Here is a 20,159-nt window from a genome sequence, read left to right on the forward strand (position 1 = left end):
AGTGGCTCTGGTCGCAACAGAGCGACGCCCCAGATGGGCAGAGCATCGCCCCCTGGTGGGCGTGCCGGGTGGATCCCAGTTGGGCACATGCAGGAGTCTGTCTGACTGCCTCCCCATTTCCAGCTTCAGAAAAATACAATAAATAAATAAATAAACAAACAAACATGACTACCTTGGGTTCCCTTTCAAATTATTTTACACAAGATGAAATGCACTTTCACCTTCAGAAAGAGGAACCAACTCCCAACTGACAGGATTTCAGAAAACTCTGATTGAAAATCACATTCTTCTGACATCTCCCAGACTGAAAATTCATTATAAGAGCCTCTTTTCAGTGAGCAGCAGCCTCTTGTAAATTAATACTGTCCATCTCCTGCTCAAGCCTTGAACTTCCTCAAGCAGCACAACGTCACTCCTATGTTCTTCATTCCTTTCCTACTGAACCATACAAGCCTCATGAATACCACCAAAGTATAAAACAAAAATTATAAAACAGACTCCCATAATCTTCTTAAAGAAAACCCAAAAAGGAAACTGCTACATTGCAAAATAAACTGATTTCCTGCTAACTTTGTAACTAACATTTATCGATACCTTATAATAATATGGGCATAGCCTGACCTGTGATGGCGCAGTGCATAAAGCATCGACCTGGAAATGCTGAGGTCGCCGGTTCAAAACCCTGGGCTTGCCTGGTCAAGGCACATATGGGAGTTGATATTCCAGCTCCTCCCCACCTTCTCTCTCCTCTCTCTCTCCCTCTCTGTCTCTCTCTCTCTCCCTTGTCTCTCCTCTCTAAAATGAATAAATAAAATTAAAAAAAATAAAATAAAAAGATCATTCTGGTTGCAAAAAATAAAAAATAAAAAAAATAATATGGGCATAGTATAAGACAAAAAGGGGACCTCAATCACTACGTTATGGTCCTTGCCTTGAGAAGTTAACTATTAGAGAGAGAGGAAAGGGGAAGGGGAGAGAGAAAAACATTGATTTGTTCCACTTATTTATGCATTCATTGGTAGACTGATTGATTCTTCTATGTGCCTTGACTGGGGACCAAACCCACAACTTTGGCATATCAGGACGATATTCTAACCAACTGAGCTGCCCAGCCAGGGCTAGTCAGATACTTCTTTATAAACAAACAAAATTAACATTTTTCCCAGGATTTTTTTCATATATGCCCTCACTTACTAAGAACTGCCAATATATTAAGTTCACCAAGCCTTCTTACTTCCGGCTGCCTACTACCATCTCCAAGTGCATGTTCCACAAGCAACTTGATCTCAGCACACCAGATCATCTCCCCTATACCTCTTTCCATAGCCACTTCAATGCTTTAAAAATCTGCTCTATTTTTTCTAGTACACATCCTAGCCAATGGAATTCCCATTTACCCAATCTATCAAACTAGAAAACTTAGTCCACTCTCTCTCTCCAATCACTAAGTCCTGGTGCATCTATCTCCAAATTATTTTTTTATTTTTTTCTTCTTTTCCAAGTGAGAGAAGGGGAGATAGAGAGATAGACTACCGCATGCACACCCACCAGATCCATCCAGCAACTCCTGTCTGGGGCCGACACTCCGCCCATCTAGGGCCATGCTAGTAACTGAGCTATTTTAGCATCTGAGGCAGAGGCTCCACAGAGCTATCCTCAGCACCCAGGCCAATGCTCTTGAACCAAATGAGCCATGGCTGCTGGAGAGGAAGAGAGAGAGAGAGAGAGAGAGAGAGAGAGAGAGAGAGAAAGAGAGAAAGGGGAGGAGTGAAGAAGCAGATGGTCACTTTTCCTTTGTGCCCTGACCAGGAATCAAACCCAAGACATCCGGCCCTGGCCGATTGGCTCAGTGGTAGAGCGTTGGCCTGGTGTGCAGAAGTCCCGGGTTCGATTCCCGGCCAGGGCACACAGGAGAAGCGCCCATCTGCTTCTCCACCCCTCCCCCTCTCCTTCCTCTCTGTCTCTCTCTTCCCCTCCCCCAGCGAGGCTCCATTGGAGCAAAGATGGCCCAGGCGCTGGGAATGGCTCCTTGGCCTCTGCCCCAGGCGCTAGAGTAGCTCTGTTTGCCGCAGAGGGATGCCCCGGAGGAGCAGAGCATCGCCCCTGGTGGGCGTGCCGGGTGGATCCCGGTCGGGCGCATGCGGGAGTCTGTCTGACTATCTCTCCCCGTTTCCAGCTTCAGAAAAATACAAAAAAAAAAAAACCAAGACATTCACACACTGAGCTGATGCTTTACCACTGAGTCAACCGGCCAGGGCCCAAATTATTTCTAAAATCCATTCCCCTCCTCTTCATTCCCACTGCCACATTTATTCAGACTCTTGCTTAATTGCAACAACTCTAATTACTCTCACTGTTTCATTTCTCATTACTTTAATCTGCACTTCTGTCACTCTCTAAAATCACCTCCTGCCTGACCTGTGGTGGCACAGTGGATAAACACTGAGGTCACTGGTTTGAAACCCTGGGCTTGCCCTGTCAAGGAACATGCGGGAAACAACTCCCCTGTCCCTCTTTTCTCTCTCCTGTCTCTCTCCTCTCTCTGAAAATCAATAAATTAAAAATAAAATAAAATAAAAATAAAAAGCACCCCCTTGACAGCTTTCCCACCACATATCCTTATTGGGACTAATTTCTGACACTTAAACATCACGTTACTATTTTCCCCTCACACTTTCACTGTTTCTATGCACAAACTGTTCTCTCCCACTGGAATGCCTTTCCTTACTTGTGCAAGCTCCTACTCATCCTTCATCACCCAACTCAAGTATTTCTCCCTTGTGAAGGTTTCCCTGACTCTCCCAGGCAATGACATAGGCCCTTCACACTGCATAAATTCCTCTATAGGGATATGTAACACACAGCACTACAATTTTTATACAAAAAAAATTCCTGATGTCCTTGAGGAAACATACTCATATTTCTAACCCCAGTGCCAGATAGCAAGTGCCCAATAAATGCATGTTGAATAAACAGTTCACCTTCATATAGTCTGAATCAACTTATTTGGCTACTTTCCCCAAATATTGTGAATTCTTGAACTTGACTCCATGTGAAATTTCAAGTTTTATAACAACTTCTTTGAGTTTTCAAGGTTGTTTTTTTTTAATTATTATACAAATGTTGAACAAGTGAATAAATGTATATAATGCCTAAACCTCCAGGGAAAACACCTATTCACTAAAAGAGTAATAATTCCCCCTTTACAATCCTAACAAGAAGGATCCACCTTTCTCTAGACTGATTATCTGGAAAGCCTTGACGTAGGAAGTACTGTGTGCACAAATCCAACTGAAGGCACACCCAAATAATTCCAACTAACTTGTGCTAAGTTAAGGACAGATACACAAACCGTATTTGCCCCAGTTTACCAAGTTCCTGAGAGCTCAGAATAGCAAAGAAAAAGCCTTCACTCATTTAAAAACTTTTTCTGTAGAGGAATAACTGAGGAGGGTCTGATGATAAAAAAAAAAAACAAAAAAAAAAACCACACATTTATTCCGGCCTAGCCCAAATTTCTACTTCCCCATTCTGCAGAGTCAGCACTCCACAACTTCTGATAGCTTTCCTTTCCCAGGGAACTACTCTAGTGTATTCCCACTTGCCTGGGAACAGGTTCATTCCCAGGCTCGCAACAAGTAACCGAGAGAAAACACGGCTGCTTCACTGATTCCTTGTGAAGGGTGGGCTGAAGCCCATTGATATGAGACTAAAAAGAGAGACAGGATGAGGCCCTTCAGGAATACCTGAAGACTTGGGACAGACCGGCCTTCTATTAGCCCTTCTCTTACTTAGGTCTTATCCCAAGCCCTCAACCCAGGGCCAGGGTGCGATGAGGGCCACCCAGGGGCGGAAACAATTTGGGAAGAGAGGAAGCTTTAGGGGTCAGGGTCAGCTCAGCGTTGGGGTCAAAGGTCAACAAGAACCAGAAGTAGGAGAGACGTGACCGGCACCGGATATTCAGAGGAACCGGCCGCTGGAGAAGCAAGCCGCTTCCCGCTCCGCCGCCCCGGGTCCAGCCTCCCAGCCCCACGCAGCCTCAGCCCTCCTCAGCGGCTATCCTCCCTTCCTCTTTTACCACCTTCTCTACCCCCGTCCTCCCCTAGAATCTAGGGCCAGGCCCCGCCCCCAGAGCCTCCACAGGGTCGGAGCCAAGGCCTAGTACGGCAAGACCCGCAGAGCTTGGCCAGGTTGGGAAACCGGCCCGGGCCGGCGCTGCTTACCGAGCCCGAGGCTCCTCCTCCACCACCCGCGCCGCTCCTGGACGCGCTCGCTCCCGACGTCACCGACACCGCCGCTGCTCCCAACTCACGGCCGCGCTCCCGACCACCCCCGACCCTCAGGCCCACAGTGCCCCGCAGGGTCCTAAAGCCCGACGGACATAGGTTCTTCCACGCCCTGATGCTGGCTCAGACCACGACTCCCAGCAAGCATCACAAAGACAAGAACAATTCCCGAAATGCACTGCGAAAAAGAAATTAGCAAAGGAAACGCCTATTGAGGATCTACTGGATGCAAGTTTCAATAGCAATGTTCTTAAATATGGTAGACTCTGAACCTGGCAATTCCACTCCTAGGAATAAATGTATCTTCTAGAAACACTGGCAGAATTTAGAAAGATGTGTGTTCCAAGCTGTTTGTGGCAACTTCGTAAGTGAAAGGTCGGAAACAAACTTATTCATTTAACAAATACGTATTGTGTGCCTACTATGTGGAAAGCACTGTGTAAGGTTGTGTTAGCTGGCAAGTAAGTAACCTGAGTCTGTTTTCTCAAATGCAAAATGGAAGATTAAAAAAGATATGCTGGTGGGTGGGAGGAGCAACAAGTTGATGTTTCTCTCTCCCTTCCTCTCTTTCTAAAATAAATGCAAATTCTTATTTTTATTTATTTATTTTTTTAGATATACTGCCCTGACCTGTTAGCTCAGTTGGTTCAGTTGGTTGGAGAATCATCCCAAGACACTGAGGTTGCAGGTTCAATCGGTCAGGTCAACATGTGGAACGGGACCAATGAATGCACAACTACGTGAAACAACAAATGAATGCTTCTCTCTCTCCTCTCTCTCTCTCTCTCCCTCCCAACCTCCCTCTTCCTTCTTTCTCTCTCAAATCAATTTTTTAAAAATGATGTGCTGGTTAGTGGCTTCAGTGACTTTATGGAACTCAGCAAAGATAAATATCTGGGACCACTGGCTTAGTGGCAATAATTCAAGCCTTGAGAAGGGAAGGAATGGCCTAGGATAGGGGTCCCCAAACTTTTTACACAGGGGCCAGTACACTGTCCTTCAGACCGTTGGAGGGCCGGACTATAAAAAAAAACTATGAACAAATCCCTATGCACACTGCACATATTTTAAAGTAAAAAAACAAAATGGGAACAAATACAATATTTAAAATAAAGAATAAGTAAATTTAAATCAACAAACTGACTAATATTTCAATGGGAACTATGGGCCTGCTTTTGGCTAATGAGAGATGGTCAATGTGCTCTTCTCACTGACCACCAATAAAAGAGGTGTCCCTTCTGGAAGTGTGGCGGGAGCCGGATAAATGGCCTCAGGGGGCCACATGTGACCCGTGGGCCGTAGTTTGGGGACCCCTGGCCTAGGGAAAAGGTTAAAAAAAATAGCACTGACCTGTGGTGGCTCAGATAGAGCACCGACCTAGAATGCTGAGGTTCCAGTTGGAAACCCTGGGCTTGCTTAATCAAGACACATACAACAAGTAATCAATGAACAACTAAAGTGAAGCAGCTATGAGTTGATATTTCTTGTTCCCTCCACCCCCAGTAAAATCAATAAATAAAGCTTAGGAATAAAAAAGAATAGGTTCAAAATAGAATTTAAACACTTAAATGTAAAGGATGGTGGAGGAAGATGAACCAATAGCAAACAAAATTCTGAAGATAGTATTATCTAGAAGAGAAGAAAGAGATGCCATGGAAACCACAGCAGGGATTTTGAAGTAAGTAGTGGTTTGAGGAATGAGTGGAAGAAGAAAGTGAGGGCACCAAATGCTAGAGGATCTTTGCAAGAATCTTGACTGAAAGGACAGGGAGAGTAAGCAATAGGGCTAGAGGTGGGGAGTTGAAGATGAGAGAGTGACTTTTAAGACAGGACAGATGGAATGTTTTTATGCTGAGGACAAGAGGACAGAAGATGAAGTAGAAATGGTTGCACTCTCTCTCCCTCTCTGTCTCTCTCTCCCCCTTTCTCTCTCCTCTCTAAAATGAATAAATGAATAAATAAAATTTTAAAAAAAAATGCCTGACCTGTGGTGGCGCAGTGGATAAAGCGTCGACCTGGAAACGCTGAGGTCGCCGGTTCAAAACCCTGGGCTTGCCTGGTCAAGGCACATATGGGAGTTGATGCTTCCAGCTCCTCCCTACCTTCTCTCTCTGTCTCTCTCTCCTCTCTCTCTCCCTCTCTCTCTCTCTCCCTTTCTCTCTCCTCTCTAAAATGAATAAATAAAATTTAAAAAAAAAACCAAAAAACAAAGAAATGGTTGCAGACTCTCAGGGGATTTTTAGGTGAGGAGAACGAAAAGCAGACATCTTGAGAGGGATTAGACTTAGAGAGAGAAGGAATACCACATAACCTGAGAAGACAAGGTTGGAAAGGACCCCTACATATCAGCTTGTATGTGTTGCTAGAGAAATGACACACAGACTCAATACTTCTAAAGTTTTTTTTTTTAAGATTTTATTTTATTTTACAGGAGAGAGGGTGGGGAGCAAGAATTATCAACTCATAGTTACTTCACTTTAGTTGTTCATTGGTTGCTTGTCATGTGTGCCATGACCAGGCAAGCTCAAGGCCTCAAACTGTGGAGCTCAGCATTCAGGTCAATGCTTTATCCATTACACCAGTGGTCCCCAACCCCCGGGCCGTGGGCCATTTGGTACCAGTCCACAGAGAAAGAATAACTTACATTATTTGTTTTATTTATATTTAAGTCTGAACGATGCTTTATTTTTAAAAAATGAGCAGATTGCCTGACCTGTGGCGCAGTGGATAAAGCGTCGACTGGAAATGCTGAGGTCGCCGGTTCGAAACCCTGGGCTTGCCTGGTCAAGGCACATATGGGAGTTAATGCTTCCAGCTCCAACCCCCTTCGCTCTCTCTGTCTCTCGCCCTCTCTCTCTCCTCTCTAAAAATGAATAAATAAATTTTTTTTAAATGACCAGATTCCCTCTGTTACGTCTATCTAAGACGCACTCTTGACGCTTGTCTCGGTCACGTGATACATTTATCCATCCCACCCTAAAGGCCGGTCCCTGAAAATATTTTCTGACATTAAACCGGTCCGTGGCCCAAAAAAGGTTGGGGACCACTGCATTACACCACTACAAGTAATGCTACAAGTATTTTTAATCTTGTGTTCTAGCAAGCTGTTTTGGTGAATTGTTGATTGTAAAGTGGTTCGATGTGCTGACTGTGGACTCATTCATTGCCTGTGGTTGAGAGCCCACCTCTACCTCTCTCTATTACTTTAATAGCTGTGTGATCTTGGTCAATTTAATCCCTGTGCTTTATTTTCCTTATCTATAAAAGGGGCTTGTTGTATGGAAGTATTCGCTACTATAATTATTTTTCCATTAAACTGTCATCTCCATTAGGTCGAAAGTTTCTATTTTGTTAAGGGCTGGCTACTCAGAGTAGGTGTTCAATAAAATTTCATGAATAAATGAGTGAATAAGTTGGGGTGAGAGCGCGAGGCTTCGAGGGAAGGAAAGCCTTGGGGAAGGACGCTTCAGTTCAGGGCTCAGCGGGACTGGAATCCCCATTTCGAAGTCGGACTCTGGTCACTTCGCGGCTTCCTGGGGCCTGGGGCAGCGGGCCTACATTCCTGCTCAGAGCGTCCCTAGGGATGGTGAGGTCAGAAGCGCCAATGCTAGGGAGCCGAAGGGCTCCTCTCGGGCAAGGTTTCGCCAACGCTGGGTTCCCGTGGCTCCTCCCTTGGCGAGCGGTGCAGCGCGGGAGGGGGCGGAAACCCCCGCAAGCCCCGAGCTGGCCGGGCGGGGCGGGGCGGCTCCCAGGCCGCGTCTCCGCCCACCTCATCGACTAGGGACGGAAGTCTCAGCTCCACTCTCCACCTCCCCTGGGAGACTTGGACCCAGAGCCGGGCCTCGCCCCACGGGGCGGCCCGGCTTGAGCGTGCTCCCAGGCGGGCGGCCCCATGAAGCGTGCGGCGACTCTCCGCCTGCTGTCGGACCTGAGCAACTTTAGCGGCGCGGCGCGGCTCCGGGAGCTTCTGGCTGCGGACCCAGCTGTCCGAGTCCGCTGCAGCCCGGACGGCCGCCGCCTACTGCTGCTGCGACCCCCGGGGGCGCCGGCCCCGCAGCTGCTGGTCGCAGTGCGCGGACCCGGCGAGGAGCTGGAGCGTGCCTGGCCGGAGGGCCAACCATCACCTCTAGACGCCTTCTTCCTGCCGTGGCCCGTGCGATCCGCGCTGGTCTTGGTATGGGAAAGTGGCCTAGCGGAGGTCTGGGGCGCGGGCGTGGGGCCTGGCTGGAGGCTGCTTCAGAGTACAGAGCTGTGTTCGGGCGGCGAATCCCGCGTGGCTGCGGTGGCGGCACCCCGAGGCCGCCTGGTGTGGTGCGAGAAGCGACAAGCTGAGGACCGGCCACTGCAGCCCTCAGACGCTTTCAGCCACTGCGTGTGCGTCAGGACCCTGGAGCCCAGCAGGGAGACCGGAACCAACCTGGGCCGCACACACATCCTTCTACACCACTGCCCTCCTTTCAGACTACTGGCCTCCCCCAAGGACCTCTTCCTGGTGCCCACTGCCACCACCTGGCCTGGCGTGGACCACATTCAGCTCATCTGGAGGCCAGGTAAGGGTAAGGTGATAGTGGCTGCCCCAAGTCTACGCCTCTCCCACAGTAAGAGCCTAAATCCTGGACGAGGAGACACATGGGACTTCCGGACCCTGCTCCGAGGCCTTCCTGGGCTGCTGTCCCTCAGGCAGCCATTGACTGTACATACCTGGGCTCCAACTCCGCAGGGCCTGCTGTTGCTTGACTTCAGGGGCACTGTGAGCTTGGTGCAGTCCCATGGTGGTACCCGGGTTGTGGGCACCCTGCAAGAGGCACCTGTAGGCCTGGAAGGGTCTGCAGCACTGGGAACATTTCATGGCACGCTGGCCTGTGTGCTGGGCTCCACATTGGAACTGTTGGACATGGGCAGTGGGCAGCTGCTGGAGAGGAAGGTCCTCAGTACAGACCGAGTACATTTGCTTGAACCGCTAGCCCCTGGCACAAAAGATGGCAAAGAGATGGAGACTCGAGGGGGTCTTCAATTGCTTTCAGCCCTCGGTCTGTTTCAAGTAGGATGGGAAACCCCAAAGGGCCTTGAGCTGCCATCAGCTGAAGACCTGGTGTTTGAGGAAGCCTGTGAGTACTACCAACGGCGGAGCCTGCGGGGTGCCCAGCTCACCCCAGAGGAACTGAAACACAACAGCATATTCCGAGCACCTCAGGCCTTGGCCTCCATTCTCCAGGGCCATGTGTCCCCATCTACACTGTTGACCACATTGAGGGCTGAGCTTCGGGATTACCGGAGCTTAGAGCAGCTCAAAGCCCAGCTGGTGGCTGGGGAGGATGAAGAGGCTGGCTGGACTGAGCTAGCAGAACAGGAAGTAGCACGCCTGCTGAGGACCGAGTTGATGGGAGACCAGCTGGCCCAGCTCAACACCATTTTCCAAGCCCTTCCTGCAGCAGCCTGGGGTGCCATTCTCAGGGCCCTGCAGCTCCAACCAGATGGGAATAGCAGGTTGAGGTCCCAAGCTCCCCCTGATGTGTGGAAGAAGATACTAGGGGCTACAGGAGTTGGAAAGGAATCCCCCAATGGGGTACTGCCCCTCTTTGAACTCCTGTGCCAGTGCCTCTACCAGCTGGAGCCACAATGGTTACCACCCTTTGTGGAGCTGGCACAGCAGCAGGGTGGGCCTGGCTGGGGAGCAGGGGGTCCTGGGCTCCCCCTGTATCGCCGAGCCCTAGCAGTACTAGGCGAGGAGGGGACCAGGCCTGAGGCACTGGAGCTAGAGCTGCTTTTGGGCAGTGGGCGGCCCAAAGCTGTGCTCCAAGCTGTGGGGCAGCTGGTGCAAAAGGAGCAGTGGGAGCGGGCTCTAGAGGCTGGCCTGGCCCTGGGCCCCTCCAGCCCCCTGCTTCGAAGCGAGATCTTCAAACTGCTGTTGGCTGAATTTGCCCATCACCGCCAGCTTGATGCTTACCTCCCACTCCTGTGCCGCCTGTGCCCACCAGACCTAGCTCCGGCTGAGCTCCTGCTACTACTGCAGACATACCTCCCAGATGGGGTGGAGCCCCCGACCCCATTTCCTAAGCCTGGAGCAGAGCCTCCTCTCACTGTGGGCTTGCTCAGAACTCTGCTGGAGCAGACTGGGGCTCAAGGACAGCACTCGGGCCCAGTTCTAAGCCTATATGAGGACATCCTCTGGGACTCGGGCACTCCACCCCCTACCCCACCAAGGGGACCTATGGCTACCCTCCAGGCATCAGACTACCCAGGGCCAGAGGCTTGGGCACCATCTGAACAGGCCTTCTGTGTAACTGACACAGGCTGAAAATCATTTCTGTGATCAAGGAAGAGTGCCTAGGAGTTGAAGAAGGCCAGGGTGGGACCTGTGTGTGCACTACTCTTCTCTCTTCTGGAGCAATGTTAAAATATATATGTATGTTAAATATTGTGGTATAATAAATATGCTGGGTCTTTATACTCAGGTTTTTTTGTTGTTGTATTTTGTTTTGTTTTTACAGAGACAGAGAGTCAGAGAGAGGGATAGACAGGGACAGACAGGAATGGAGAGATGAGAAGCATCAATCATTACTTTTTCGTTGCACATTGCGACACCTTAGTTGTTCATCGATTGCTTTCTCATATGTGCCTTGACCGCGGGCCTTCAGCAGACTGAGTAACCCCTTGCTTGAGCCAGGGACCTTGGGTCCAAGCTGGTGAGCTTTTGAGCCTGCACTCAAGCTGGCCCCTCGGGGTCTCGAACCTGGGTCCCCAACATCCCAGTCCGAGGCTCTATCCACTGCGCCACTGCCTGGTCAGGCTATACTCTAGGTTTTTGTTCTGGTACAGAGCTCTCCTAAAACCCTTGGACTTTCCTGAGTGATAGGAATGTCTTTTGTTATTCATAACAAGTCCCATTAGATCACACCTGCCTTAATGCTAATTAGGGTGTGGGTCTGAATTAGTCTGGTTACCAGAAAGACCAAGTGATGAAAGAGTTGGAACTTTCAGTTCCATCCCCAACCACCTGGAAAAGCAGTAGTACTAGAGATTGAGCTCTATAATATAAACCAGGGGTCCCCAAACTTCGGCCCACGGGCCACATACGGCTCCCTGAGGCCATTTATCTGGCCCCTGCCGCACTTCTGGAAGGGGCACATCTTTCATTGGTGGTCAGTGAGAGGAGCACATTGACCATCTCATTAGCCAAAAGCAGGCCCATAGTTTCCATTGAAATACTGGTCAGTTTGTTGATTTAAATTTACTTGTTCTTTATTTTCAATATTGTATTTGTTCCTGTTTTGTTTTTTTACTTTAAAATAAGATATGTGCAGTGTGCATAGGGATTTCTCATAGTTTTTTTTATAGTCGGCCCTCCAACAGTCTGAGGGACAGTGAACTGGCCCCCTGTGTAAAAAGTTTGGGGACCCCTGATATAAACTCCTGAACAAGGAAATTTAGTGAACTTACAGCTTGGTGAACACATCAAGGTGCTGGGAGGGTGATACCCAGAGAGGGCATGAAAGCTACAGGTACCCCCCCACACCCTGTACATTGCCCTATGCACCTCTTTCATCTAGCTCAGGGGTCGGAAACCTATGGCTCGCGAGCCAGATGTGGCTCTTGATGGCTGCATCTGGCTCAAAGACAAATCTTTAATAAAAAAAAATAATAACGTTAAAAATATAAAACATTCTCGTGTATTACAACCATTCATTTCCTACCACTCATGTTCATGGTTGCCGGTGGCTGGAGACAAACACAGCTGTCCTCCGGGACAACACCAAATTTTTATTGGATAATGCTTAACGTATACGGGTCCTTGTATGGCTTTCACAGAATTACATTTTAAAATATGTGGCATTCATGGCTTTCTCAGCCAAAAAGCTTCCCGACCCGTGATCTAGCTTTTCCTGAGTTATATTCTTTGTAATAAACCTGTAAACTAATTTAAATTATTTCCCAGAGTTCTCTGAGTCATTCTAGCAAATTATCAAACCAATTTATAACATGAGAATTCCCAATTTATAGCCAGTTAGTCAGAAGTATCAGTAACTTGCAACTGGCACTTTTAAAAAACCTGTGTGTGTGTGTATGTATGTGTATATATATATTTTGTTTTTGTTTTTGTTTCAATGTGACTGGCATTTGAAGTTGGGGCAGTGGTCTTCTGGGACTGAGCCCTTAACCTTGGGGTGTAGGCTGACCTGTGGTGGTGCAGTGGATAAAGCGTCGACCTGGAATGCTGAGGTCGCTGGTTCAAAACCCCAGGCTTGCCAGGTCAAGGCACATATGGGAGTTGATGCTTCCTGCACTTCCACCCCCTTCTCTCTTTTTCTCTCTCTGTCTCTCTTCTCTAAAATGAATAAATAAAAATAATTTAAAAAAAAAACAACACTGACCTGTGGTGGTGGCGCAGTGGATAAAGCATCAACCTGGAAATGCTGAGGTCGCCGGTTCGAAACCCTGGGCTTGCCTGGTCAAGGCACATATGGGAGTTGATGCTTCCAGCTCCTCCCCCCCTTCTCTCTCTCTGTCTCTCCTCTCTCTCTCTCTCTCTCTCTCTCTCTCTCTCCTCAACCTGGAAACGCTGAGGTTGCCGGTTCAAAACCCTGGGCTTGCCTGGTTGAGGCCCATATGGGAGTTGATGCTTCCTGCTCCTCCCCCCTTCTCTCTCTCTCTCTCTCTCCCTCCCTCCCTCCCTCTCTCTCTCTCCCTCCCCTCTATAATGAATAAATTAAAAAATCTAAAAAAAAAAATTACAAATCTAAAAAAATAAAAAAAAACAAAAAAACAAAAAAAACCTTGGGGTGTGAATTAACTCCAGGTAGTTAAGTGTGAGAATTGAAGTGACTTGTAGGACATGCAGTTGGTGTCCACAGAGAACTGGTTGCAGGTGTTAGAAAACACCACAGAAATATACACATGGTTTATGTAGTTTTCAACAGCTAAGGGTCTCAGAGAGTTATGGGTTGTAGAGTGAGTTGTTGAACCTAAATCTGTTAGCTAAAGTGGCCATTTCCAATACTGAAAATAATTAACACTTTTGAGCATTTAATGTGTGCCAGGCATTCTGCTGGTCTTTAATAATTCCTCATTTAGTGCTTCTAATAACCCCATTAGAAAAGTACTAATATCCCCATTTAATAGGTTAGGAAATAAGTTTAGGAATAGAAAATAAGGTTTAGAAAGATGACTTGACCAAGGTCAGTCAACTAGAAAGTAGCAACACTAAGATTTGAACCACTTCACTGTACAGCCCAGTAGCTGCTCTCCGCTTGAGCTTGAATGCACTTCTCATTCCTGGTTCAATGCTGGCTTCTCTAGCCTGTTGGAGGGGGATCTGCAGAGCTGTGCCCATTTCTCAAGACTCTTCTGCCCCCACATAGGAACTGCGGTAGGTCTTGGGCCAAGCCTGTGTCCTGCAGGATTCCTGGAGCAGCCCCTGGTTGAGAGAAGATTTGCCACAAACAGGAAAGCTACTGCAGAGCCCTCTGACTTAGTAACAAGAGTCACTGAAACAGGTTTGCTTGAAGGACTCCACATCCCTGTTGAATCCCTAAGCCAAGAAACAAGAGCATCTCTGACACAGATTTCTGTTCATCTGGATTTAGTAAAACCACCTCCAAAGAGATCTTGGCCCTATGCCCACTTCTACCCAAGTGACCCCTCTGGTTCTGGGCTTAGGGTAGGATCCTGAATACTGTTACTAGGTAGCTTCAATTATTATTGTAAATGCAGGAACTGACCAGTTGTTGTGGTCTGCAATGAGAGGGTTAGGCTCTAGGCTTTACACTTGAACTTAGGCAAAAGACTGAGTCCTGACCTGTGGTGGCACAGTGGATAAAATGTCGACCTGGAAATGCTGAGGTCGCCGGTTCGAAACCCTGGGCTTGCCTGGTCAAGGCACATATGGGAGTTGATGCTTCCAGCTCCTCCCCCCCCCCTCTCTCTCTCTCTCTTTCTCCCTCTCTCTGTCCTCTCTAAAAATGAATAAATAAATAAATAAATAAATAAATAAAAATTAAAAAAAAAAAAAAGGCTGAGAAGCAATAGGCTCTAGGTTTGTATGGATTCTCTAGCTTTCTTCCCTTAGACCAGACTCACTGTTTGATACAGAGCTGAAATTGATAGAAGTAGGTCAGCTGAATCTGAAGCAAGAACCAGCCCACCTCCGGCAATGGTGGGGATGAGGAAGCCAGTGAGCCAGGGCCATCTTGGGAGCTGGGGTGGAGGTGAAAGGAATAGACATAACTGGTAAGACCCAGGATCCCCTGATCCACAAACCAGAAGAGAAATAGGACTGGTAAAGCCTGAGTCAGTGAAGTTCTAGGCAAGGGATAAGTAGAAGGGGTTAGTGGGAATTGTGGGCTGAGGTCAAAGGACAGAGGATTGATCTCCATGTTGAATACAGCTGTCCCGAGGAAGTGTTCAGATGCACCAGAATTTGGTTCACGTGGTCAGAGAAAGGGCACTTCAGAGAGTTGGAAAGGTACAGATCTAGACTTCCCCACCAAGTCCATAGGGAGCCAGGGGAAACTGGAATGCCAGGACCTTTACTGGCCCTGGAGAAAAGGGAAGAAATATCCTTGAAGTGGCTTCCCAAGTCCCCACCTAGTCTCTTTCTAGGCACAGGCTCCCCCTAGTGGTTCCTTTTGTCACCGCCAGCTCCACCCACACCCTCAAACCTGCACATACTTGACCATTTAAAAAAAATGTTTTTTCCATTGAGAGAAAGGAAGGGAAAGAGAAAGCAAGAGAGAGAGAGAGAGAGAGAGAGAGAGAGAGAGAGAGACATTAACTCATCGTTCCATTTAGTTGTGCATTCATTGGTTGCTTCTCTTATGTGCCCTGACATGGGATGGAACCCAAGACCTCGGGGCACCAGTAGGACCCACTATCCGCTGCTCAGGGCCCACTGATCATTTATTTCTTTTCTTTCTTTCTCTTTCCTTTTTTTTTTAATTTTTTAAATTCATTTTAGAGAGGAGAGAGAAAGGGAGATAGAGGGAGAGAGAGAGGAGGGAGAGACAGAGAGAGAAGGTGGGAACGAGCTGGAAGCATCAACTCCCATATGTGCCTTGACCAGGCAAGCCCAGGGTTTCGAACCGGCGACCTCAGCATTTCCAGGTCGACGCTTTATCCACTGCACCACCACAAATCAGGATTTCCTTCTTTTTTAAAGAGAAGGACATACAGACAGAAAGAAAGAGAGATGAGAAGCACTTTAGTTGTTCACTGATTGCTTTCTCATATGTGCCTTGACTGGGGTGGGGAGCTCCAGCTGAGCCAGTGACCCCTTGCTCAAGACAGTGACCTTGGGCTCAGGCCAGCGACCGTGCCCAAGCCAGCAACCCTGCAATCAAGCTGGTAAGCCAGCACTCAAGCTGGTGACCTCAGGGTTTCAAACCTGGGTCCTCAACATCCCAGGCTGACTCTCTATCCACTGTACCACTGCCTGGTTAGGCAAGATTCTTTTTTATTTTATTTTTTATTATTTATTTATTTATTTATTTTTACAGAGATAGAGAAAGGGATAGACAGAGACAGACAGACAGGAATGGAGAGATCAGAAGCATCAATCATTAGTTTTTCGTTGCACGTTGTAACACCTTAATTGTTCATTGATTGCTTTCTCATACATGCCTTGACCATGGGCCTTCAGCAGACCGAGTAACCCCTTGCTTGAGCCAGCGACCTTGGGCTCAAGCTGGTGAGCTTTTGGTCAAACCAGATGAGTCCTCGCTCCAGCTGGCGACCTCAGGGTCTCGAATTTGGGTCTCCCGCATCCCAGTCTGACGCTCTATCCACTGCGCCACCACCCAGTCAGTCTAGGCAAGATTCTTTTATTTTAATTAGCCTCAACCCTTCAAGAGAGCCTGCCTGCCCACTCCAACCTGGGGCACTCGTCCATGCTTTCATGCATTAGAAGTGGACCTGAGGCCCTGGTCGGGTAGCTCAGCTGGTTAGAGCATCATCCCATGTCACCAAGGTTGCAGGTTCAACCCCCTGTCAGGGCACATACAGGAATCAACCAAAGAAAACATAACTAAGTGGAGCAACAAATCAATGTCTCTCTTTCTCTCTCTCTCTCTCTTCCTCCCTCCCTTCCTCTGTCTCTCTGAAATCAAATTTTTTTTTTTTTTGTATTTTTCTGAAGCCGGAAACAGGGAGAGACAGTCAGACAGACTCCCGCATGCGCCCGACCGGGATCCACCCGGCACGCCCACCAGGGGCGACGCTCTGCCCACCGGGGGCGATGCTCTTCCCCTCCGGGGCGTCGCTGTGCCGCGACCAGAGCCACTCTAGAGCCTGGGGCAGAGGCCAAGGAGCTATCCCCAGCGCCCGGGCCATCTTTGCTCCAATGGAGCCTTGGCTGCGGGAGGGGAAGAGAGAGACAGAGAGGAAGGGGGGGGGGGGGGATGGAGAAGCAAATGGGCACTTCTCCTATGTGCCCTGGCCGGGAATCGAACCCGGGTCCCCGGCACGCCAGGCCGACGCTCTACCGCTGAGCCAACCGGCCAGGGCCTCTCTGAAATCAATTTTTAAAAAAGAATAAAAAGAAGAAGTGTACTGAAAACTCGTTGGATAAGAATTGATAAAGATTTAATCCTGCCTTCACTACCTATTGTCTATGTAACTTTGAGTAATTTTCTTAACCCCTCTGGGTCTCAATTACCTCAACCATAAAATAGGAAAAGTAACAGTATCTACCTTATAGGGCAGTTTTGAGGATTATTTTTTTTAATTTTTATTTATTGATTGATTCATTTTAGAGAGGAGAGGGAGAGACAGAGAGAGAGAGAGAGAGAGAGAGAGAGAGAGAAGAGAGACAGAGGGGAGGAGCTGGAAGCATCAACTCCCTTATGTGCCTTGACCAGGCAAGCCCAGGGTTTCGAACCGGCGACCTCTTTCCAGGTCAACGCTTTATCCACTGCGCCACCACAAGTCAGGCCAGTTTTGAGGATTAAAAGAAAGAGTGAATGTGAAAAAAATTACTTTTAAATTGTAAATTCTATACATATCACTTGAAGGGTACTAATAGGTAAGAACTTTAGAAACTACTAAGGTCCGTTTCTTTTCTTTATTTAAATTTATTTATTCATTTTAGAGGAGAGAGAGAGAGAGAAAGAGAGAGAGAAGCAGGAAGCTTCAACTTCCATTTGTGCCTTTACTGGGCAAGTCCAGGGTTTTGAACCGGCAACCTCAGCATTCCAGGTTGACGCTTTATCCACTGCGCACCACAGGTCAGGCTAAGGTCCGTTTCTTTTTTCCTTTTTTTTCTTTTTTTAAATTTATTTATTTTTTTACAGAGACAGAGAGTGAGTCAGAGAGGGATAGACAGGGTCAGACAGACAGGAATGGAGAGAAACGAGAAGCATCAATCATTAGGTGTTTTTTTTGTTTTGTTTTGTTTTGGGGTTTTTTTTTTGTATTTTTCTGAAGCTGGAAACGGGGAGAGACAGTCAGACAGACTCCCGCATGCGCCCGACCAGGATCCACCCGGCACGCCCACCAGGGGGCGACGCTCTGCCCACCAGGGGGCGATGCTCTGCCCCTCCGGGGCGTCGCTCTGCCACAACCAGAGCCACTCTAGCGACTGGGGCAGAGGCCAAGGAGCCATCCCCAGCGCCCGGGCCATCCCCGCCCCAATGGAGCCTCGCTGCAGGAGGGGAAGAGAGAGACAGAGAGGAAGGAGAGGAGTAGGGGTGGAGAAGCAGATGGACGCTTCTCCTGTGTGCCCTGGCCAGGAATTGAACCCGGGACCCCTTGCACGCCAGGCCGACGCTCTACCACTGAGCCAACCGGCCAGGGCCAATCATTAGTTTTTTATTGCACGTTGCAACACCTTAGTTGTTCATTGATTGCTTTCTCATATGCGCCTTGACTGCAGGCCTTCAGCAGACCGAGTAACCCCTTGCTAGAGCCAGGGACCTTGGGTTCAAGCTGGCGAGCTTTTGCTCAAACCAGATGAGTCCGCGCTCAAGCCAGAGACCTCGGGGTCTCGAACCTGGGTCCTCTGCATCCCAGTCCGACGCTCTATCCACTGCGCCACCACCTGGTCAGGCTAAAGTCCGTTTCTTTAAGTCTATTATACACAGAAAGAATCTGAGTCTTAGAGGTTAAGTGACTTATAAAAGTATAGCAGAATTGCCTGACCTGTGGTGGTGCAGTGGATAAAGCCTTGACCTGGAATGTTGAGGTCACTGGTTTGAAACCCTGGGCTTGCCTGATCAGGGCACATATGGGAGTTGATGCTTCCTGTTCCTCCCCACTTTCTCTCTCTCTCTTTCTTTCTCGCGTCTCTAAAATGAATAAATAAAAAATAATTAAAAGTATAGCAGAATTATATCATACAAAAGGGGTTTTAAAATCAATCCATAGGTCAAAAGTTGAATTTAGCCTGACCAGGCGGTGGTGCAGTGGACAGAGCGTCAGACTGGGATGTGGAAGACCCAGGTTCGAGACCCTGAGGTCGCCAGCTTGAGCGCAGGCTCATCGGGTTTGAGCAAAGCTCACCAGCTTGGACCCAAGGTTGCTGGCTTGAGCAAGGGGTTACTCGGTCTGCTGAAGGCCCATGGTCAAGGCACATATGAGAAAGCAATCAATGAACAACTAAGGTGTTGCAACGAAAAACTAATGATTGATGCTTCTCATCTCTCTCCATTCCTGTCTGTCTGTCCCTACCTATCCCTCTCTCTGACTTTCTCTCTGTAAAAAAAAAAAAAAAGTTGAATTTAGTCAAAACATGAAAATTCTTTAAATTATCCATAAAGTAGAGATGATCTCTCAATAGGTCCAGCTCAGCCATTTTAGAACCAATTGCTGTTTCAAAGGCTGAGAACCAGATTTTGAAGTTGGTTTTCTGTTAGTGTCCATGATGTATGAAAAATGCTTGAATCATTGAACACACACTTCGTGTAATTAAGATGCCCTCTCCCTTCTCAACCTGCTACTTGTTTAGAATTGCTATTGTCTGAGTGCACAGAGCAGTATTGGCCCTAAATTATACTGCTCACAAAAGTTAGGGGATATTTCGCCTGACCAGGCAGTGGCGCAGTAGATAGATCATCAGACTGGGATGCCGAGGATCCAGGTTCGAAACCCCGAGGTCGCCAGCTTGAGCACGGGTTCATCTGGTTTGAGCAAAACCTCACCAGCTTGGACCCAAGGTCGCTGGCTCAAGCAAGGGGTTACTCGGTCTGCTGAGAGCCCGCAGTCAAGGCACATATGGGAGGGCAGTCAATGAACAACTAAGGTGTCGCAATGCACAACGAAAGGCTAATGATTGATGCTTCTCATCTCTCTGTTCCTGTCTGTCTGTCCCTGTCTATCCCTCTCTCTGACTCTGTCTCTGTAAAAAAAAAAAAAAAAAAAATTAGGGGATATTTAAAAATGAATATGAAGCAATAAAAAAAAGGAGTATTTTATTTTATTTTATTTTATTTTTTACAGAGGCAGAGATAGGCAGGGACAGACAGACAGGAACGGAGAGCGATGAGAAGCATCAATCATCAGTTTCTCGTTGCGTGTTGCGACTTCTTAGTTGTTCATTGATTGCTTTCTCACATGTGCCTTGACTGCGGGCCTTCAGCAGACTGAGTAACCCCCTGCTGGAGCCAGCGACCTTGGGTCCACGCTGGTGAGCTCTTTGCTCAAGCCAGATGAGCCTGTACTGAAGCTGGTGACCTCGGGGTCTCGAACCTGGGTCCTTCCGCATCCCAGTCCGACACTCTATCCACTGCGCCACCACCTGGTCAGGCTGATTGTTTTTATTAAACAAGATCATCAGAAAAGCAAATAACAAGTCAAAGAAAGTTGTTCAATTATGCAAATGAGATGCAAAACCAACTTTTATTTCATTGGTGAAACTTCACTGCACTACACAAAAGGCTGAACGTA

The 20,159-nt window shown here is 48.0% G+C and overlaps 2 protein-coding genes across 11 annotated transcripts in view; one reads left to right on the forward strand and one right to left on the reverse strand.

Annotated features, from left to right (window-relative positions):
- The window catches only part of ARMH3 (armadillo like helical domain containing 3), a 233,646-nt gene extending 229,224 nt beyond the window's left edge, over positions 1-4,422 (reverse strand). For all 10 annotated transcript variants that reach the window (XM_066240272.1, XM_066240273.1, XM_066240279.1 and 7 more), the window contains exon 1: positions 4,224-4,422. The gene's annotated coding sequence lies outside the window, so the exon portion shown is untranslated. The remainder of the gene's footprint in view (positions 1-4,223) is intronic.
- Positions 4,423-8,071: 3,649 nt separating this feature from the next.
- Positions 8,072-10,740, forward strand: HPS6 (HPS6 biogenesis of lysosomal organelles complex 2 subunit 3). Its single transcript, XM_066239779.1, has one exon. It carries the CDS (start codon positions 8,179-8,181, stop codon positions 10,582-10,584), a length of 2,406 nt encoding a protein of 801 aa, XP_066095876.1. The 5' UTR covers positions 8,072-8,178; the 3' UTR covers positions 10,585-10,740.
- The last annotated feature ends 9,419 nt before the right edge of the window (positions 10,741-20,159 follow it).

This window comes from Saccopteryx bilineata, chromosome 7 (assembly GCF_036850765.1).
Source record: "Saccopteryx bilineata isolate mSacBil1 chromosome 7, mSacBil1_pri_phased_curated, whole genome shotgun sequence".
Classification (NCBI taxonomy): domain Eukaryota; kingdom Metazoa; phylum Chordata; class Mammalia; order Chiroptera; family Emballonuridae; genus Saccopteryx; species Saccopteryx bilineata.

Bases quoted from the DNA above. Each gene is read 5' to 3' on its own strand.
- HPS6 (XM_066239779.1), top strand. From the start codon at position 8,179: ATGAAGCGTGCGGCGACTCTCCGCCTGCTGTCGGACCTGAGCAACTTT.